Source organism: Salvia hispanica, chromosome 5 (assembly GCF_029641045.1).
Source record: "Salvia hispanica isolate PSC_SH4W2 chromosome 5, Shi_PSC_v1, whole genome shotgun sequence".
NCBI lineage: Eukaryota > Viridiplantae > Streptophyta > Magnoliopsida > Lamiales > Lamiaceae > Salvia > Salvia hispanica.
Window position 1 is genome coordinate 7,124,003 of NC_142696.1, and position 22,555 is coordinate 7,146,557.

The 22,555-nt window shown below is 32.7% G+C and overlaps 1 protein-coding gene across 3 annotated transcripts; it reads left to right on the forward strand.

The window, feature by feature from the left end:
- Nucleotides 1-6,645: 6,645 nt before the first annotated feature.
- On the forward strand, nucleotides 6,646-17,336 carry LOC125188186 (lysine-specific demethylase JMJ29-like). Of its 3 annotated transcripts, XM_048084943.2 has the most exons (12): nucleotides 6,646-8,148; nucleotides 8,272-8,384; nucleotides 8,693-8,792; nucleotides 8,883-9,036; nucleotides 9,323-9,386; nucleotides 9,466-10,240; nucleotides 10,507-10,851; nucleotides 11,197-11,772; nucleotides 12,366-12,438; nucleotides 12,532-12,617; nucleotides 16,667-16,786; nucleotides 16,983-17,336. In XM_048084943.2, the coding sequence occupies exons 1-12, from the start codon at nucleotides 6,931-6,933 to the stop codon at nucleotides 17,142-17,144; spliced, it is 3,786 nt and encodes a 1,261-aa protein (XP_047940900.1). In that variant the 5' UTR covers nucleotides 6,646-6,930; the 3' UTR covers nucleotides 17,145-17,336. The 3 variants fall into 3 exon arrangements, with proteins under 3 accessions (XP_047940900.1, XP_047940902.1, XP_047940903.1); XM_048084945.2 differs by lacking the exons at nucleotides 16,667-16,786; nucleotides 16,983-17,336 and adding an exon at nucleotides 13,456-13,704; XM_048084946.2 differs by lacking the exons at nucleotides 16,667-16,786; nucleotides 16,983-17,336 and adding an exon at nucleotides 13,447-13,704 and having other exon boundaries at nucleotides 6,647-8,148.
- Nucleotides 17,337-22,555: the final 5,219 nt, after the last annotated feature.

Here is a 22,555-nt window from a genome sequence, read left to right on the forward strand (position 1 = left end):
GGAATTCAAAAGGATGGTGGTAACGATTTCTTCTTTGTATTATTATGAAAAAGACGGAATGAAAGTTTAGTACAGATAAGAATATTTGTTTATTATGAGAGAGATATGTTATATAGACATAAGAATATTTTATATTATTAGAAAGATACTCCAATGTTATATTCATATATATTAGGCACGCGGATTATTATATTTGGTGATTACCACCATATTTAATAGTTTTTTCCACTTTCCATAATGAAATTAACTGATGGCTTGATTTAACCGTTAGTTTAGTGAGTAGGTGTTTAATTGAGGTGGCATATTATTTCCATTTGTCAAGGATTTATTGGTGAGGTACACCAAGTTATTTTGTCACCTTGGTATGGATGGACTATAGAATTTTTACTCGGAGAGATCATGCATGTATAGTTATAAAAGAACGTCTTTTATCCAATAATAAAACATTCAAGGATATGTAGCTACAAAAGAATACCACTAATTACAGTTTATTATAGGCCCAACATTAAGTGTGACTCATTGATTTTTATATATACAAATTTATTTGAAAAACAATTTTATAAAAAATATATATTTGAAAACTATCAAACCGTCGGTTTCCGGATTGAAAATGCAAAAACCGGCATTTTTTTAACTGGAATCAGAACTAGATGCGTAGCCCAAATTTGGAAGAGGCAAATAAAATACCCACTTCATAATTGTGCATTTTGGTCAACTTGGAGTTTTACCTAATTGTGCATTTTGGTCAACTTGGAGTTTTCTTGATGCAAATGGATTTGCTTGAATTAAGTTGACTCTCGATTTCTTCTAGGGTAATTTTCTTTTATCTCATTTTTTGGGAAAGGTTTTAATATATAAATCTCATTGTTTATGATTTGATATTAATTAATATAGGTCCATCTCTCATTTGGTGTTGCAACTTTAGTGAATCTTACCATCTCCAACTATTTACACCAAATTAAAATTTATTTTGGAGTATATTAACACAAAAACTAATTTTACCAAACTCAACCCAAAAGAATATTTCATATCCACCTACCTTTTTATACCTTTTCAATTACATCTAAATACTTATTTAAATTACACATTAATCCCACAACATTATATCAAAAAGTTTAGATTAAATAATAAAAGTAACTTGAAAATTAATACTCCTACGATAAAATTAAAACATAAATCAAAACATATTTAAAAATATGACTATTACAAAAACAAAAACCACAATATGGATATAAAATTGAAAAAATTCAAGACTCAAAATATGTGTTTGTTCCCACAATTGATCAACTAGTGCAAGTCCAGAGGAGCATTTTATTTCTTTTTTGCGTCATATCAAGTCAAATACTTTTAAAATCGAGCATCTTCAATGTTATTGTAATTTTTTTTCGTGTTTTAATTCACATAATTAAATAATAATGGACCGATTTGCAATATCTCATAAATTTAACACCATATATATTTGGTGTTGTACACCATATTTGGTCTAAATCCGTAGAAAATACCAAAATGAATTTGAAATTTAGTGTATAGTTAGAGATGATTTTTACACCAAAAATAAGTTTGAGTGTATGATTGGAATTGATCTTAGGCCGTCAGTGAGGTATTTTAGATAATTTTTTCCTTTCTTTTGAATATGTTCATGGGAATCCTTTGATAGGTAGTTTTCTTCAGTTAGTAGTTATTAGTAGAATTTTCGCTGTTGAATTATGCGTTCCATCTCAATTGATAGGAAAATACTAGTAGAATATGTAAATTACATGCGGCTTTAAAGTTTAATTCTGATATAGTAAGTAATACTTTTATTTGGTTCTCCTAATAGGTGCACTCGGTACAATATTTCGATAAGCATTTAAGCCATCTCTAACCATCTACACTAAGTTAAGTTAATTTCATTTTTGAGTATATGTCCATATTAAAAGTAATTTTACTCCAAACTTAAACCCAAAAAAATATTCTATATCCATACTAAAAGTAATTTTACTCCAAACTTAAATCCAAAAAAACATTCTATATCCACCTACTTTTTATACCTTTTCGATTATGCCTATTTATTTAAATATACTTACATATTAATCCCACAAGACATTATCAATAATTTAAATTAAATTAATTAAATAAATATTTATGTTATTAATATACTTATTTATGTATTAATATTTTATATTAAAAAAGGTTACACATTAAAATACATTTCACATGCTATAAAAAAAGTTAAAAATAAACTAAAACATATTTAAAATATCATAATTACAAAAAACATACTACCACAATACGCATATAAAATAACAAAATTCAAGACTCGAAAGTTGTGTATTGTTCTCACAAATGATCAACTATCGCGTTTCAAAATTCCAAATGAGCATTTTTATTTCTTATAGCGTCATATCGAGTCAAATACTCTTGAAATCAAGCGTCTTTATTTGTTACTATTATAATTTGTTGTTCGTATTTTAATTCACATTAATTAAATAAAAATGGACTGGTTTGCAATATCTCATAAATTTTTCCAATAACATCATATTTGGTGTTGTTCCATTGAAGAACTTAAAAATAGATTTGAATTTGATAGTATATGATTAGAGATGATTTTTATACCAAAAATAGGTTTTGGTGTATAGTTGAAGATGGTTTAAACTTTAACCATCCATGTACATGACATCATTAAAAAAAGAGTGAACTACAAAAATGGTCCCTGGACTATGGGTTTATCTCGCTCATAGTCTCTGGACATTAAAAATATCGCCAGACATCTCCGGACTAAGGGTTTATCTCGAAAATGGTCTTTTTTCACTGTTTTCGATCGGAAATACCCTTTTGAGGGTTTTGGGGGATTTGGGCAATTTGGTCTTTTTACACTTTTAACATTTTAAATCTGATATTATTTCAAAATTATATATTATTTCAATTATCCTTCACTTTGTTTCTTTATTTCAATATTAGATTTATTTTTATAAAATTAAATTTTAAATTTTGATTTTTAAATATCAATAAATTTTTTTAATTAAAACTATTAATTCATGGACACTATAAATATTAATTAAAACTATTAATTTTTGTTATTTAATATAATATTCAGCTGAATTGAAGAAGTAAAGAAAAATAATATTAATCATGAGGGAAAAATAAGAGCTATTCTATTTAGCCTTCGTTATAATTGCTTGTGATTGAATATTATGAAGTTGACTAAAAATTTGATCCTACTAAAATTTTTATATAGGAGTATTTTTGTTGAAATTTTCTAGTAAATTTTGATTGTTTTCAAATTAATAAATGAAAATTATATTAGTCTTACATTAGATGCATATTTATTTCAGAATAAATCGTGTTATATGATCTATTTATGATTAAAGCTACTAAATATTGATTAAAACTAAGGTGTTGTCATATTTTATTGATTAAATATTATACACTATCAAATATTGATTATGACTATTAATTTTTGTTATTTAATCTTTTTATAATTAAAATTTTTTATTGATATTTAAAAATTGAAATTTAAAATTTAATTTTGTAAAATTAATAAATCTAATATTGAAATAAAGAAACAAAGTGAAGGATGACAAAAGGGAAGAAGAATGATAATTTTGAAATAATATCAGATTTAATACATAATTAAAATAATATTAGATTTAAAATGTTAAAAGGGTATTTTGAAAACCCACCAAAACCCCCCAAAAAGGGTATTTTGAACCCACCAAAACCCTAAGACCAAATGATCCAAACCCACCAAAACCCCCCAAAAGGGTATTTTGAACCAAAAACAGTGAAAATTGACCATTTTCGAAATAAACCCTTAGTCCAGGAATGTTTAACGATATTTTTAAAGTCCAGGGACTATAAACGAGATAAACTCATAATCCAAGGACCATTTTTATAGTTTACTCTTAAAAAAAAATTGTAAGTTTTCATGTATTGCAGGTAAAATGTGCTATCCACCTTTATAAGAATCCTTATCACGGGCCAAAATTCTTCATAATGCACTCAGAGTAATCAGGATGGTAAGTTACGATTATATCTATAATTTTATTTAATATATTAAGTATATATTTTTTTTGTATTGTTAATGCAGTTTTCAATGTGCATATTATTAGTTTAATAATTAATTAGTTATTATTTTATGTTTTATTATTAATGGTAATTATCTAAATGTAAATAATTTTAAAAAGTATGATTCTATTAAAGTGTACAATATTGTAGTTGAATAAATTAAATTATTAATTTATGTTTTACTTTTCTGTTAATGGTTAACTATTATATTGATAAATTCACATTTTCACGTATATAATAATAACAACTTATTTTTATTAAAATTTTAAACTTATTATAATTGATATACATTTAATTTCAAGTTTCTTATCATACAATTTAGTATAGAAGGAGTGTTATATTGCTAGGGGAAGTGATCAATTGCTAACTCATCATTTAATTTCTAACTACAACTAATTTAAGGTCATAGGATTTTAGAAAATGTGTGGTCTACAATTTTCCACATGTAATTTTCGTTTTTATTAATAAAATCAAAAAAGATTAAAAAAAACGCCAAATTAGGGTTTTAGATGAAAATGTCAATATAGTGTGTCGGAAATATCAACATAATGCTTTGAGAATGTCAACACGATGCTTTAACAATGTTAACTCATTGCTTATATTGACATTCTACATATATTATATTAACATATTTTATATAGTATGTTGACATTTCTGCTTTACGAAAAAATTGAAAAATTTTTGAATTTTTTTTCAAATTTTGATGTCGGAACATATGCATATATGATATCGTTGGAATCCTTATAAAATTATCTTTAATTTGATATATGGTTATATGAATTTAAAGTTTTGGGATTTCTTTTAAAAGTTAGTTATAACTAAACATGTAGTTAATTGACATTAATACCCCTATTGATATTTTATGGAATTAATCATATGGCTTTATTGACGTTTTTTGTTGATCGTATTGATATTTTTTGGTTGATGATCTAGGCCCTTAATTTGAATATCTAATGGCTATTATTTAGTTGTAGTTAGCAATTAGGTATTGAGTTAGCAATATAACACTCCCCTATATTGCTAACTCATAACTTAATTGCTAACTACAACTAAATAATAACCATTAGATATTTAAATTAAGGGCTTAGATCATTAATCCCTAAATGTCAATACGATCAACGAAAAACGTCAATAAGGCCATAGGATTAATTCCAAAAAATATCAATAGGGGTATTAATGTCAATTAACTATACATGTTTAGTTATAACTAGCTTTTAAAAGAAATTCCAAAACTTTAAATTCATATAACATATATCAAATTAAAGATAATTTCATAAGGATTCCAACGACATCATACGTGCATATGTTCCGACGTCAAAATTTGAAAAAAAAATTGAAATTTTTTAATTTTTTCGTACAAGCAGAAATGTCAACATACTATATAAAATATGTCAATATAATACATGTAGAATGTCAATATAAGGAATGTGTTAACATTCTTAAAGCATCGTGTTGACATTCTCAAAGCATTGTGTTGATATTTTCGGAACACTATATTAACATTTTCATCCAAAACCCTAATTTTGAGTTTTTTTTTTATCTTTTTTTATTTAATTAATAAAAATAAAAATTACACGTGTCAAATTGTAGACCACACGTTTTCTAAAATCCTATGGCCTTAAATTAGCTGTAGTTATCAATAAAATGATGAATTCGCAATTGATCAATGTATCATATTTGTGTATTTTACCAAATTGTTACTATTGTTTTGTACAAGACTAAATTATTGGCGCATATATTTTAAATTATTTATATTCTTTTTATGTTATGTAAATAATGCTTACTTTTAAAATATAGATTAGCATACAAATAAATAAATTTATTATCTATATATATTGCGCCGAGTGTTACACTAGTACTACAAACTAATGCTATAGACATGAGATTGTTCAATAGAATTCCCAACAGTGACCTCACAAAAATTAACAATGATGATTATATAAGACAAGCTCAATCTACTTATTCTGCTTTACAATGATTATGTAAGACAAGCTAAAACTATTAGTCTCCTTTGCCGCTACTATTGCATCCAATGTGTTTAGTAAAAAGCGTGTTACGTTTCTTCCTTTCTTACAGTTGATGGAATCGGGTAAGCGAGTGAAGTGCTATGCACTTAGTAAAGAATGCAACAAGCATAATTAATTTACAGCAAAGTCTGATTTGTAAAGCATAGGGATGAGAATTGCAATTAAGTTACAGCAAAGTCTGATTTGAAAAGCATAGGGATGAGAATTGGCATTGCAATTAATTTACAGCAAAGTCTGATTTGTAAAGCATAGGGATGAAAATTGCAATTAAGTTACAGCAAAGTCTGATTTGAAAAGCATGTGGATGAGAATTGGCATTGCAATTAATTTACAGCAAAGGCTGATTTGTTTCAATTAATTTACAGCAAAGGCTGATCTGTAAAGCATAGGTATGAGAATTGCTATTAAGTTACAGCAAAGTCTGATTTGAAAAGCATAGGGATGAAAATTGGCATTGCAATTAATTTACAGCAAGGTTTGATTTGTTGCAATTAATTTACAGCAAAGTCTGATTTGTAAAGCAAAGGGATGAGAATTGAGAACCCTAATTACCGCAGCGCACATAGAAATCCTCCCACTACAGTAAATGGCGGGATTTTAAAACAAATTTGGGGAATTTTTTATCTTTTATATCGTTAATTAATTTAATTTAATCATTATTATTGCCCAATTTCGCCTCTCCCGCCTCTCCGACTTCTGTAATTCTACATAGGCATCTCTCTCTCTCTCTAGATTTCTCCCTAATTCTTCATTTAGGAGGGAAAACATACGCCTTCTTTGTTTATGTTTTTCCTGTGAAATCTGGTGTCTGATTGTCTCTTGAAATTCCTGATATACACTTTTGTTCATTTTTAACATGGAGAGTGCAAAGGTGAAGGTTGAAGAGGAAGAAATTTTGGTTGAAAACGATGCCCTAAAAGGCGAAAAATCGGTTCTTGACGGTTCAATTGCTGAAAATTTGAATGCTAAAAAGAGGGGTCGGCCTGAGGAGAATCACAACGAGAATAAGTGTAAAGTTTGTGGAGAAAGTAATGGTCTTGTCATGAAAACTGGAGAATCAGAGAAAGGGAAGGCGATGGAAGAAGATAAAGGTAGTTTGGGAGATGTAAAAAAAGAAACTCTTGTCCCTTCTTCCGCTGCAGAAGAAGAAACAGGGAAAGATCTGGAAGAAGGGGATATAGTAATTTTAAGAGACAAGGGGAAGAAAAAGAGCAAGGGAGAGGTTGAAGCGGATATAGTAATTTTAAGAGACAAGGGGAAGAAAAAGAGCAAGGTAGAGACTGAACGGCGGTATTCTGGGGTTAGAAAATCGATGAAAATAGTTGAGGAGAGGATTAGAAAGAACATTGGGTTGAGTATCAGAGATGATGAAGATGAGGGGGCATCAAATAGGGTGAAGGACAAAAAGAAGAATAGCAATGGAACTTTGCTGAAAGAGGGTGAAGTCGGAGCTGAAATAGCCCGAATGGAGGATAAGAAGCGTGGAAAAATGAGCCTGCGTGATAAAGGCAAGGGGGAGTGTGAAGGAAAAAAGCTAAATGGGACTGCATCAGCAGTTGGGGAAGGGAGGGCGATTGAAGAAGATAAAGATAGTTCAGAAGAAGGGGATATAATAATTTTAAGAGGAAAGGGGAAGAAAAAGCTAAATGAGACTGAAAAGCTAAATGGGACTGCATCAGCAGTTAGGGAAGGAAGGGCGATGGAAGAAGATAAAGATAGTTCGGAAGAAGGGGATATAATAATTTTAAGAGGAAAGGGGAATAAAAAGCTAAATGAGACTGAACCGCTGCAGTCTGGGTCTAGAAAGGCCAAGTTAAAGGCTGTTGAGAAGATGCGATTGGACTCTGCGTTGCGGCATATCAAAGATGATGAAAATAGGGGGAGGCGCAAAAGGAAGGATGCCAATGGAACTTCGCTGGAAGAAGAGAGAGAATTCGGAGTTAAAATACCCCAAATGGAGGATAAGAAGACTGAAAAAAGGAGTTTGAGAGATAAAGGCAAGGGGGAGTGTGAAGGAAAAGAGCTAACTGGGACTGCACCAAAGACCAGAGTCGGAATGAAAAGAGATGAGAATGTAGGCAGAATTTGGGAAATTGTCCTTCAGTTGTGATTAGTGTTTGTTTAAATGCTAAGAGTTTTTTGGTTATTTTACTTTTGAGCAGTGATTTTATGTTAGTTTGTTGCATTTCTTTTACAGGGATATCTGGAATCAAATATGTGTCACCAATGCCAAAGAAATGACAAAGGAGAGGTTGTTCGGTGCACGAAATGTAAGACGAAGCGATATTGTGGTCCCTGTATAACAAACTGGTATGCTATGTTATTCTTATGCAAGCATATACTGCTCCTTGCCAGCTAATTGTTTCCCTTAAAGATTGCATCATTACAAAGCGATGTGTATATTTATAATTTGTTTTCCCTGTCAATACTTGTTGATAAGCTATATGATAATCAAATTAGAAGTGTTGTGTTACAGTGCTATAGCTATATACGATATTATTCTTTTGGAGTACTTGATTTTAGCCAGGCCATTTGGGGAAGACAGATAGACAACTATTTTTCTTTTATAAGAGGACTCAAGTTCTACAATCTTCATTTGCCTTTATTTCTGATGATAGGTACCCTAACCTGTCAGTGGAAGCTTTGGCAGAGGCTTGTCCGGTTTGTCAACTGAACTGCAATTGCAAAGCATGTTTACGCATGGAAGTTCCTTTGGATGTTTGTTTCTAACTTGCTGTCTGATTTTTTCTTCTTTTATTCATTCTTTTGTTATCTTTCTTATGCTTCAAATTCACTTTCTTCTTGTAGGTTGCTGCCAGTATTAAGGAGAAATCGAAGTTCACAATTGCCAAAGATCAGAAGATTCAGTACTCTAAGTACATCATAAAAGAACTCCTGCCATTTGTTGAACAGATTCACAAAGAACAAGTGACAGAGAAGGAGCTCGAGGCTATTATTCAAGGTTTTTATTTTTTTTTTATCTTTTCTTCTTAAGATCGTTTAGACAATGCTGCAAATTTTGGTGGAATAAGAGTTCCCTTTTCCTGGAGTATGTTTGATGCTAGTTGTATGAGCACTTAGAGATAACGAACATATTTACCTGATGCCCATTTTGAAGAATGGCGAGATTGTGATTTTTATTGACAGGATATGCTCAAATTTTGATATTGCTTTGTTACTTAATAGTGAAGTTTAATTCAAGCTTGTAGTTGCTTTATACCAGATTTAACATTTTTTTGTGTTTGCAGGTGTATCAGTTTCAGACACTAAAATCATTGAAGCAGCAATTGATGCAGATGAGCGCATTTATTGGTATGTTCTGGGAAAAATTTCAATCATGTTATAGTTTCCGATAATTTCTAAGGGTTTCAATATGTCCATGATGGTGCAGTGACAACTGTCGAACTTCTATTGTTGACTACCACAGAAGCTGTCCTCGGTGTTCCTATGACCTTTGCCTTAGTTGTTGTCGAGAACTCAGGGATGGGCGCTTGCAGGGAGGTGAAAAAGGACCATCTTTTAAATATGTCGACTACGGTTTTAATTATCTGCATAATATCAAAGATGAGAATATTTCAGAGAAGAAGAAAATTTCAAAGAAGAGGAATATTTCAAAGAATGTTGGTGATCAGGATATTAGGGTGGAGGATAATCTGGATTCTTCATTACAATGGAAAGCAAAGGAAAATGGTGTCATTTTGTGTCCACCAACAACCAAGGGAGGTTGTGGTGAAGAAATTTTGGTATTGAAGTGTTTGTTACCTGATGGATATGTTTCAAAATTGCATGGGGAAGCAGAAGAAATAATTGAGGCATACCAAACCGAATGTGCCCCTGAATATCTAGAGAATAGTTGTCCATGTTCCAAATTTTTGGATGGAGATGATTTCACTAACCAAAAGACATGTAGAGCAGCCTCTCGAGAAGATTCAAGTGACAACACTTTATACTGTCCTTCAGCTGTAGACATTGGGCATGGGGATCTAAAACATTTCCAGAGGCATTGGTCAAAGGGTGAGCCAGTAATAGTTAGTAAAGTACTTGAAACTACCCTTGGCTTGAGTTGGGAACCTATGGTGATGTGGCGTGCCTTCAGACAGATTAAAAACAATGACCACGAGACACGTCTAGATGTGACTGCTATTTCTTGCCTTGATTGGTGTGAGGTATGATTATGCCTGCTGCAATTTAAATCTTTTGGGACAAACTGACAATGTGAGCTGTTGTTTAATTAGCGTATGCTACTTCTGTCAGTTACCTAGTGTAGCTATATTTTATTTCAATTTTTGCATGCTATTTAATACCTATATGTTGGTGTGGGCTGGAATCGCCAACATATCTTCTAAATGAGATATATTCTTAAATTTTCATGTGGTTTCCTGATGTCTGATTGTGCAGCTTATCTTTTTTCTTTATTATCGGTGACTCGTAGGTTGATGTGAATGTTCACCAATTTTTCACTTTGTATTCGAATGCATATACCGAGGCAGCACATTTTGACAAAGCAGGGTGGCCTCAAATACTAAAATTAAAAGACTGGCCTCCATCCACCTTATTTGAGCAGATGTTGCCTCGCCATGGTTTGGAATTTATCAGCTGCTTGCCATTTAAAGAGTATACACATCCTCAAGATGGACATTTGAATCTTGTAACTGCACTTCCTCCACAGTCCATAAAACCTGATATGGGGCCAAAAACCTACATAGCTTATGGATTTAAAGAAGAGCTAGGGCGTGGGGATTCTGTAACAAAGCTTCACTGCGATATGTCTGATGCGGTATGTGCTCACTTTTCTAACTTCAGTTGCCTGCATTTCCTGAGTATATATTTGATCTTAGACCTGTTCCTTATTCTCCTTTCTCTCTGTTTGCTTGCAACTCTGATAATCTTTTCCTACTTAAGATTGACATCAAAGACGGGAATTAATAAGTCATAAAGTGTTATTAAGAGTTACAATGATAGCATAACAGATTATATACTTGGTATGTGGAATTCTACAAAACAATTTTTATCGCTCCATGAAGTTTGTTATGTCTTATGCTGATATTTGAATGGAACAGTTGATCCCATATTCTGACTGTTGAAACTATAGCTGTGCTAATTCTAATTTCATTTGGATCAGGTCAATATCTTGACACATATCAAAGGAGTTACAATTAAACCTAAAAAGCTTGAGGATATTCAAAAACTCAAAGCAGATCATGCTGTCCAAGATCTAAGAGAGATTTTTGGAGTTGTTCAAAAGGAAATTGGGGAAGAAGTGAAAGCCTCGAAAGAGTCTGATCTTGGCAATATGAATGATCCTGACATGGATGTTGAGTTAGGAGTTTCAAACATTGTTGAAAACTGCACTAACGACGATAGAGAGGAAAACCATAAGGAGGTCTTAGAGAAAAAAGTTTTGAATGCTGACGATTGCAAAAAAGATATAAATAAAGAGAGATGTGAAGAGAGAGGTTTGCAGTCAAAGGATCCTCATACTGAATGTAAAGTTGACATGGATGTAAATGATCAAATACAACTTTCTGAAGAAAAAGTGGTTGTTAACCTTGATATGAATAATGGTAGTCTTGATGATGATGATGATAGTGGAGCCCTTTGGGACATCTTTAGGCAACAAGATGTTCCTAAATTAGAGGAGTATCTCAAAAGGCACTTCAAAGAGTTTAGACACATCTATGGTAATCTGCTTCCGGAGGTAATTTTGAAAATTATAGTCGATCCTATTTTTTTGTTATAGCAGTTTGAGGTGATAAAATTACGCGATGCAACTGATTTTATTGTCTTGATAACATTTTATTGTTCTCTGGATCTTGTTGCCTATGCATTTAGTACACTGTCATAGTATCATACAGTAGTGATGATTTAAATATGTCTTGTTAGTTGTTATTGCTCTTTTGTATCTAGTTCTCCACTTTTTCCTATATATTGCCTATATATTGCTTGTGTTAGGTACTCTAGCCTTTTATGAATTTCCTCCTAACTATGCTATCGTTTTTGTTTTATGAAGTGAACACTTTAGCAAATTGTTGCTTCAGTGTTTGCGAGAATTATGTTAACAAATCTCATGAATTGAGCATGTTTATTAATTGTGGTGGTAAGATGAAACAATTGCATGCATATTGTGTGGTCAATGTACATCATATTCCTGATGATAGTTTATCTTTGACAGCAAAACCCTAACTTTATAGCTAATTGGAAAATCAGAAGGCTTTCTTCCACTTCATACCCTAGTAGATTCTATTTGATCTCTAATCGAAAAAATCAATTGTGATTGTCTCTTACTTTCAGGTTGTCCATCCAATTCATGACCAAACTATTTACTTGACTTCAGAGCACAGAAAACGACTTAAGGAGGAATATGGTTTGCCTTTTTTGTTTTTCAACTTCTTTACCTGTGCATTAAATCACCTTAGATAAAGGTTTTCTTGATGTGTTTTGTTTGTGTGCTCGATAGGAATTGAACCATGGACATTTGTACAGAGGTTAGGCGATGCAGTCATTATTCCAGCAGGCTGCCCTCATCAAGTTAGAAATTTGAAGGTACTCTAATTATCTTCAGCATACCATTTCTTCGGTTGCTTCTGTTTGTATGGTAGTCGAGAAGTTATTAAATCTACCTTTTGACTATTAAGAAGATAGTTGTAGGTCAAAGTTTTTTGCACTGTTCTTAAAGTTAATGCCTACTTTAAAAGTCGCGACATCTCTGCAAATTCCAGGAACTGTATGAACATGTTCTGTTGTTCAATTAGTGAACATGTTTCATGTATATCACTACCTCACTACCTTGCCTCCTAAACCTGCCAACTTTTCAATTTACCCCTACCTGATAAGCACTCTGCACTAGAATATGCGAGAGAGTATCCTGTAAACTGGTCTGTTTATTCTCCTATTTACTTGAAGAGCTGTGTTTATTCCTCGAGAGCCCGTTTGGTTTGTGAGGCAAGATATGGCATGATAGTAACCTGTTTCAGGAGTTAAGATAGTGAATCAGAGATAAAACTAGATAATTTTTAAAGTCTGATGTTTGTTTGATGAGATAGTAATCCAAATAAAATATAACTGGGTGTTTGGTATCTAAGTTTATATTGCTGATTAAATTTAAAGTGCCTTTATTGCCCTTAATGAAAGGGTGGAAAAGGGTTTATTATTTTGATGAAACTTGAGATCTTAATATGTGATTAATTTGGCTATCTTAATTAATAAATGATAGGTGTAATTAATCAACATATTATGCTTAAGTAGACATCTTGTTAATTAATTTGGCTAACTGAATGATGATAACTTAGATAAGTTTCATCAACTCATGTTGTTGAATTAGTTAAAGTACAAAAGTAGCGTTTTCATCCATTACTAATTAATAATTCCCAAGATTGGGTAGTCCTCGACGACGGTAGAGAGAAAGTTGGGATGATGGAGCCGGTGAGATCGAAACTCATCGATCTAAACCCAGCCGAACAATCAAATCCGACCAAAAGTGAAACAAGAGATGGAGAAGAAGATGACGAAAATTGAAGCGGACAGAGATGACAACGGTTGAAACAGAGATGGAGAAGAAGATGACGAAAATTGAAGCGGACAAGAACCGAAGCCTATGTGTCCATGACGACCAAGAACATTTCTTACCATAAACAAAACCAATCAACACGACGGAGAGGAAGAATCGAGAAAATTGGAAAACATTTGGCTCAAATCGTCATCACAACCACCATCACTGCTTAGAGGCATGGGGTTCACAGGGTGATTATGTCACCGGGAAGAGAAGAGCTGAAATGTTAGGTCGTGTTTGGTTATACATTAATGGCTAGAAATTGCCTCAAATTGGGCCATTAATGGCTGTTCGGTGTGTGTGCTTCATTTATGGAGGGCCCTTGAACATGGTGGTGGCCCGCACTATTCCTCAATAAATGCCAAAAATTGAATTTTGCCCAAAGAGGTGATTTAGCGTTTCTGCATTGAAAGATGCATCTAGTATGGAGGAAATTCTCCTTTATGTCCTCTCATCGCTCTCCACTTACAAGTGACAACCGATGAACTAGAGCTTGAGAAAAGTAGCTCCAATGGCACGTGCAGACCACAAATCCCTTATCAAGCACTAGCAGCATTTATGGAACGGTAGAGATAGTAAGAGTGGGAGAGAGAGAGAGAGAGAGAGAGAAGGTGTGCGTGTAGTTTATGAAATTGTTTATGAAAGTCCGACACCATTACTCATCTCAGCAAGCTAATACAAACACACGAATCACCCCACTTTTCATTTCTCTGATTCTTATTTTTCAATTATCACACAATTCATACAAATTTTGCACAAGTATAGTCTATTTCTCTGTGCGTCCGTTTTGAGTGCCGACAATGATAGTAGTGGCGGTCGGAGTTGCTATTGTAGCAGCCACTTTTCTATCGACGGTGCGTGGTGGTGCCGGAATTGAAGGAGTGCATCAGATGAAGATGATGAGGGCTTAAACACTAGTAACATTTATGGAATGTGCATCAGATGAAACAATCATGGAGGTTGAACAACTAGTATAGCACCAAATCCGTGGATCGCACTGCCATCATTTCTATCAAGTTTTATTTCTTTTCATTCCCACTATCGAAAGGCGAACACGCCCTAATTATTTTGGAGATATGAAAAAGATATTACTCCCTTCGTCCACCATTAAAAGTTCTATTTCTTTTTGGTATGAGATTTTTGAAATGTTAAAAAAAGTGGGTAGAAGAAAGTTATTGGAATATAGTTTTAAATGAAATGTGAGTGGAATGTATGGCCTACTACAATTTATAGCATAAATGAATCACAGGACTCCTATTTGTGTAGGGATCGAAATGGAAAATCAGGACTTCTAATCGCAAACGGAGGGAGAATTTTTAGGATATTTTGGTGGATTAAAGGAATTCAAATCAAGTTAAGGAAAAGATTTTAACATTAAATATAATCAAGTTATTTTGGGAAATGAAGATTGAATAAGATTTGAAGGCTTGAGGGTTTACTGAATTAAAAGATTTAGGTTCCCCAATTGCCCCAATATGGCTTGCCTAGCCATCTCAGGGCAATTAAGTTGGAGCCACGTGCTCCCCAAGTGCGCATGGGCACACTTTTAACAACACTGCCACAAATCGGGCATGGAATCTTGCCGGTTATGTAGGAACGGTGCTCAAGGATCTAGAGATACCGCTATGACAACAGACAAACATTGCTACAACTTAAACCACTTGAAACCCATTCCTAGACATAGCAGAGGTGGTGATAGGTCGTCAGATAACTTCTTTGTCACAAATTACACGACAACATAATAGGAAGGAGAGGTCGTGAGGGAGAGGAGGTATATTTTAGCAAAATCCATTATTGTTAGGAGCGCGGGGCACATAGGGGCGGTTAGCCAAGAGCCCATAGCACAGGAACAAGTGGACGGGTGCAGTCCAAAAAAATCACCCCAAAAATCGGGGTGCAATCCAAAAATCTATCGGTTTTTAAGATATTAATAAATTAATGAATAAATAAAATGTCATTTAATGTAATTTAAGACACCACGCGAGAATTTGAAGTAGATGTCATTTAATGTCAATGAAGTAGATGTCGCAGTTACCCCACCGAAAACCCTAGTCGACCACTGGGACAGGTTGTCCCCCCCCCCCCCCCCAAATCCTATCTCCTGGATCGCATCCCTGGATTTTGATTGGCCTAACCACCTTTTAGTATGTTGGTCCTAGATCCGTGCTCACCTAGGGCGCCTCAACTCCGGCAAAAACGATCTTACTGTAGAATAAAGTAACTCTACCGAACAAAAATTACGTGATACAAATAAGAGTTGAAACCTATGCCAACCATTTATTTTCTCATTAGCCAAACAATAGTTTATCCATTGCAGTGTTTGTGTGTTGGCCTAGATGTAGAGTGATTAATGTTCGAGGCCAAATGTCTCTGGATTGAGTCCACTCTTACTTGACCTTAAACATTTCTGTTTATTTATCCATAAAAACCTTATCTAGGTATATTCATTGAAACCAAACAGGCCCTTATTATTGTAGCTCGCGTATGCTTGCTTCCCTTTGTTTTACTTTCCACTGTTGCACTGATTATAAACTATAGTAAAAGTTATTAGTTTTTTTCATGGTCGAAAGTTGCAACATTCGTTGCATGATTGCCCTTAATCTTACAAATTTAGTTTATGTGATGTATTTTTATTACTCCCTCCGTCTCACGTTACTTGAGTCACTTCTTTTTCGCACTCGTTTTGAAAAAATAATAATAAATAGTTAAAGTGGAGAAAAAATGAAGTAAAAAAGAGAATACTATAGTTAAGACTCTCCTCTACATTATTCTCTCTCTTACTTTTTTTACCCTCCACTTTAACTATTTATTATTATTTTTTCAAAACGAGTGCAAAAAAGAAATGACTCAAGTAACGTGGGACAGATGGAGTATTTTAATGTTAATTTTAATTTTAATATAAATATGAAGTCTGTTCTGTGTAATTCTAGTAGTTTGTGCCTCTACAGAAGCTTAATTCTCAAATGTAAAATGTTTTGATATGGACCTTCCTGATATGGACCTCCCTGAAATGAATTCCGTTTCATGTTTTCTTCATGCGCAGTCTTGCACTAAAGTCGCACTTGATTTTGTGTCGCCTGAAAACATTAGCTCGTGCTTCAAACTGACGGAAGAGTTTCGTCTGCTGCCCTTGAATCACAGGGCGAAGGAAGACAAGCTTGAGGTTTGAATTTCCTTTCACTTCTCGAAATATGTGCTAGCTTCGTGTTTCTGAATATTCCATTGTCACTGCACGCAAACTAATTGTAATGCACTTACACCCGCTCTACATCTTAGTTGTTTTTCATATTATTGATAAAAAGCTCCTTAAATTTAAATCTTCATCTCATGACTTCTGGCAATGGCATTTCTTCGGGCAGGTGAAGAAGATGTTGCTTCATGCAATGAGGAGCGCTGTTGATGATGTGCAGGAAAAGAAGTCATCACAGCCCACGGAGGAAGCAAAGTCATCACAGCCTCCCAAGGCGAAGTCATCCCATAGAAGGGTAGCCAAGCCAGGAAAACGTCGCAAAAGGAACTAGTAATAGTTTCTTCTGTCTGTACTATGTTAGTTTTTGTCTCTATTTCAAAGAATTTATGGACCCCAATTCCTAGTAGGTGCTATGCTCCATACTCTGTTTTGGTTATGCATCTAACTGCACTAGTGAACACTTGACATTATGCTACTTTTATTGATTTTCATATTTTTATTTTAAGTGATTATGTTTTTGCTAGAGATTTATTTTAAGTTGGAGTCTTAGTAGTCTATAAATTGAGTTATGTTTTTCAGTTTTAAAGGTCCAAAAATTTTGTGGAGTTTTGCCCGGTGCAAGTTGTGGTATGTCGGCGATTGTTGTGTGTTGCCATCCTTGGAGGTGTGGCGTTTTCAAAGGCGTTTTGTAATTGTATTCGCTATTAAGTTAATTATTTAGTATGTTGTGGATTTGGTAATAAAGTAGATAATGTCATGAGATGTTTTATTTTGATTTTTTTAAAATCATGATATAATTATTTTCTTTATTTCTTAAAAATAGATCATAGTAGTATTTGTTATTTTGGAATGTTCTTTAAAAATAGATCAATTTTGTACACGGAATTGGAATTGAATTCTAATTTAATACCAAATTCTTTGTTTGGTAAAATGAAACAATTGATATAGAATTGAATTTAAAAATTTGTATGTGTGCAGTGTGTGTGTGAATGTGTGTAGTTTGTGTGCAAATGTGTGCAGTGCGTGCTCTGTGTGTGCGCGTTCTGTGTGTGCAGTGTGTGCATTGTGTGTGTAATTTAATAAATATTTGGAATTCCACTACTTTTGATATGGAATTCAAATTGTAGAATTGGAGGATTTGGAATTGAAATTCAATTTCAAATCCAAAAAGTACCGAATTTGGAATTGAAGGCTTCAATTTCAATTCCATACCTCCAATTCCATGTACTAAACGCAGCCTTAAGAATTTTTTTTTTCTCTAGTATGATGCGTTCTATTTTCCACTAACAATACTCTAATCATTTTTTCTTTCTATATCTTTCTTACTTTACTAATTGTGCATTAAAATTTGTATCGTTTCTAATGTTGTCTATTTTACTAGGGACAGAAGGAGCATATAAATTAAAATGTGAATAAGAAAAAAAGATTATTGTCCACATATTCTATTTTTTTAGAGTTTCATAGTTTGTTGTCCATACAATATTTAAATTTTAAGTAAGGATTATTAGTTAGTAGATCTTATGTTTGGATCCATTGACAGAGTAGCAGGAGCCAAGAGTTGTAAGCTTTTTCGTCAACATGAAAAGATTTTCAATCAAGATATATATTTTAATTTATTGGAGCATTCTTAGATATCTTGTATTTAAGATATATTGTGTCTATTTGCAATTTTGTTAGATGTTAGTATTTCATAAATTAACATACAAAAGTTTTATAAATTGTTCTTGGAGAATTATCTACTATACTTACCGGTTATTACTACTGACGTTCAAGTGACGCCAAATTAGATTACCATTGAATCATCACAATTATTAGTAGATTATACTGAATCATCACGACAAATTGCTCCTCCGTCCGCAAATAGGAGTCCCGTTTTTCTATTTTGGTTCGTCCGCGAATAGGAGTCTCGGTTCATAATCACTATAACCGATAAAGAAGTCTCATATTCCACTAACTCATTCCACTCACATATCATTTAAAACTACTAATATATACAAATGAGACTCATATTCCACTAACTATTTCACCTATTTTTCTTAACATTTTTTAATATCCATGCCGGAATGAAATGAGACTCTTATTTGTGGACGGAATGAGTAGTTTTTTTTTCTTCATTAACGTCAAAATTTAATATTTTCTAGTTATAAATTTCATAATTCAAACAATACTTATTAAAGTAGTGCTCCGTATTTATATAGAATAAAATTGAAAAATGAGAATTAACATAGAATAAATAACAGCGATGCAAGCTATGCGCAAATGATTTGAAGTATATCAACCGTAATATATCCTCCAATTCGAAGTATAGCAAAGCCTATATCATTGCTTACCTACTTCGGCTACATCATTATTGTAAACACAAATAATATACGAATATATAAAGTTGGTGAGGCTAAGCACCTCCCTTTCTTGGTTATAAAATAAAGATCTTACTGGTTAAACATATACTACTAGACACGCTTTTAAATATTTAATCAGCAATATAAATATCATAGGCATGATTAGGTGCTACTAATATTCTATCTAAAGATTAGGATAAGGAGTGATTTAGCTGGACATCAAACTCAGTAACCATCCATATCATTTGAAAACTGCAATGATTGATAAGACTACTCAATTGGCAAGGATTGGATGGTATAGTTGGTTTTGGTTGGGCAATTTATTCGACTGATAGTATACTTGACATAAAAAAAGGAGTATATAAGAAAGAACTGAATGTAGATGGAAATTGATTTGTCATTCTTTTTTTTTTATCAAGATGCATTGATTTTTTTTTTGTATAAGGGTATTTATAGATGATATAACATAAAGAAAAATCGATTATGTCTCATTCTAGACACGAGATTTAAGATGTTGTGTACTATAGTGAATTAAGTGAATAGAACATGAATAAAGTAATGAGAAAAAGAGAATAAAATTGAAGACATAATAAAGTGAAAAAAACTAAGAAAATAAATAAAGTAATGAAAAAAAGAGAATAAAATAAAAGACAGAATAAAGTGAAATAAAATAAGAGAATGAACAAAACAATGAGAAAGTTGTAGTAGTATGTTTTGCTTTTGGCCATAGAATAGAACAGAATGACTAAGTAATAGGAGACGATCTCAAATGGAATAATGCTCTAAAAGGGAGTACATCATTGATTAATGAATGTTAGAGCAAAACCTCACACAGTGATAAGCAAATGAAGCCCAAAAAAAATAAGCAAGCATCCAGGAAAAAACTAATCCCATTGTAGTATAACAAAACCAAGGCCGAGGAGCAAGAATAGAGCAGTAGAAAAAAGACCTTCGTCAGACCCAATACCTTAGTCAACCTTAGTCACTGATTCAATACTTTAACTATTTGTATATCAATTGCTTAAATCCCGTGCTCTTAAAAAATGGTTCGCTTATAGAGGGACTAGTAGTTTATAAAATGTATAGCTTTGTCATTGCTTGTAGCCCCTTAGAAAAATTTGGTGAGGTTATTTAACAAAATACTAGAATTATTAGCTGTTACCCGCAATGCCTAAAATTTTGCATTCAGTGGTTCATATCATAATGCTGTGCTAGGCACCAACTTTACGTGGCTAAAACTAAAACAATTGCTTGATAGGTGTCAATTGGACTCTTCCCAATCTCTCTGTTTTATTTGGTGTGCCAAATTTTCAAATAAAGAAAGCAGGCCACACCATTTTGGCATTTTTCTCTTTCCTTTTTTGTAGTCTTTCTCATCTTTTATTTTTATCACTTAATTGGTTTTATTTTGTCATGTTTGGTGTGTTGTTTTCTGCTAGTATTTTCGTTTCCGTATAAATTTGGAAGCAGGAAAATCGACTCAAACATCATTACCATTTAGCTGCACTTGCATTCGTGCATTTTGATTGGATGCTGTTCTTTATGATTCTACTCGTGTTATTTGATAGTAAAAAAAAGTTTCATTTGCTGCTCATATAGTATCGACTATGCGGAAAAAAAAAAGTCTCATTTTATCATATTAGAATGAATATAAAAAATAGTCGCATTTCAAAATTAGAATTTTCTCTCATACTTTATACACTTTTTTTCTATTCTCTTTTTTTTTTTCTCTCACTTTTCTAACTCTATCTACTTTTTCTTCTTTCTCTTTTTACTTTACAAATTTCTTCTTAAAACTAGAAACAGTGGTGAAGCCAGAAAATTAATACTGAGGGGCCCAAATTAGCGTTAACGGTAATTGATATTTTCAATGGTGTCGTCGCTGGAAGTTGCATGAGTATATAATTGAAATAACTAGAGCATGATCAATAGAAACTAGTGATACATATGATGAATATTTATTAAACGAATCGTTGACTATTTCATCTGTTTATAGCTTTAAAATCTTATTATTTCACTATGTTTTTAGTTATCATTCATTAGAAAACTCAAAAAATTCAATATAAATGATAACAAAATAAATTAAAGAATTTATTTTTTTAATAAGGAACAAAATTCTAAAATATAATTTAATTATATGCTATATTTACTCATTTAAAAATTTACAAATTATGTTTTGCAATTAAATTGGATTGAACAAGTCAAAACATAACTTCTACATCGGGTGGAATCGATCTCAGGTTATCACCATAGACGTGACAGTGCTACCTCTTTATTTTACACTATTAAGCCTAATATCTATGTATAATAGACCATGTGCCCCGCTTGCCTCTAACGTGGCTTTGCCACTGACTAGAGATATTCACAAATGAGACTATTTTTTGTTGACGAATGATGTACTAGAATATTGGTTTCAATACAAACTGAAGCTGAAGTGCCAAAATTTGTTGGGAAATTATTCAAATCTCGGAAAAATATTTTAAATGCATGAAAAATTAAAAAGTACTTCATCCATTATTCCATAATAAATGACATATTTGGATAATAACATGAGATTTTGATTATGTTTTGTGTGTTATTCCATTATAGATGTCATATTTGGATAATGACATGATATTTAGATTATGTTTTGTGTGTTAGGTTAGGGAATAGTATTAGGGCATCCGCAGCGCATCTCTCTGCGGTCCCTATCTCGTCTCGAAGAGACGAGCTGGCATCGAGACGGCGATGCGGCATGCATTTCGTCCCGAAGAGACGAGCCAGCTCGTCGCGCGTCGCGCGCGGAAGAGGCCAGCCTCGAGCTGGCTCGCTACGCGCGCGTGCCACGTGGCGCACGTTGGCGCGCGGCGTGATGCCCACTCGCCGGCACGCGAGAGAGGGTCGTAATAATGGCGTCATAATTCTTTTTTTTTTTAAAAAATCAATTTTTCAAAAAATAAAAATAAAAAACGCCGTTCAACGGTCGAATTTTAAATTTTTTAAATTTATTTTTTATTCTATAAATACACACAAACACATATGTATTCTTCTCTAATCTCTCTTTCTTTCCTTTCCAATCACTTTTATAAATCATTCATTTATTTTTTTTAAATTGTAATTTTATTTTATTTAATGAAGTGTTTTTTTATTAATTGAATTTGTTGAAAAAAAATAAAAAATAAAATTGAATGAATAATTAAGGGATGGGTTGAAAAATACAATGAAGTTCATGAATAGTGAGATATGAGATGGTTAAGAGACGGATAAGAGAAAGCTGACATTAGCTAGGACATATGGATACTAAAGTACTCCACGTCATGATGTGTTTGTACGTGTATGTATGTAAAGTCGCAATCATAGAATGAAAATCCCCTTCCACCCACCCCCCACACCCAATCCCACGAGAAACTTCTTCTCATAAAAA

Bases quoted from the DNA above. Each gene is read 5' to 3' on its own strand.
- LOC125188186 (XM_048084943.2), top strand. From the start codon at position 6,931: ATGGAGAGTGCAAAGGTGAAGGTTGAAGAGGAAGAAATTTTGGTTGAA. The intron at 8,149-8,271 runs GTAGGCAGAATT...TTTCTTTTACAG, and splicing joins GAATGAAAAGAGATGAGAAT to GGATATCTGGAATCAAATAT. The intron at 9,387-9,465 runs GTATGTTCTGGG...ATGATGGTGCAG, and splicing joins GCAGATGAGCGCATTTATTG to TGACAACTGTCGAACTTCTA.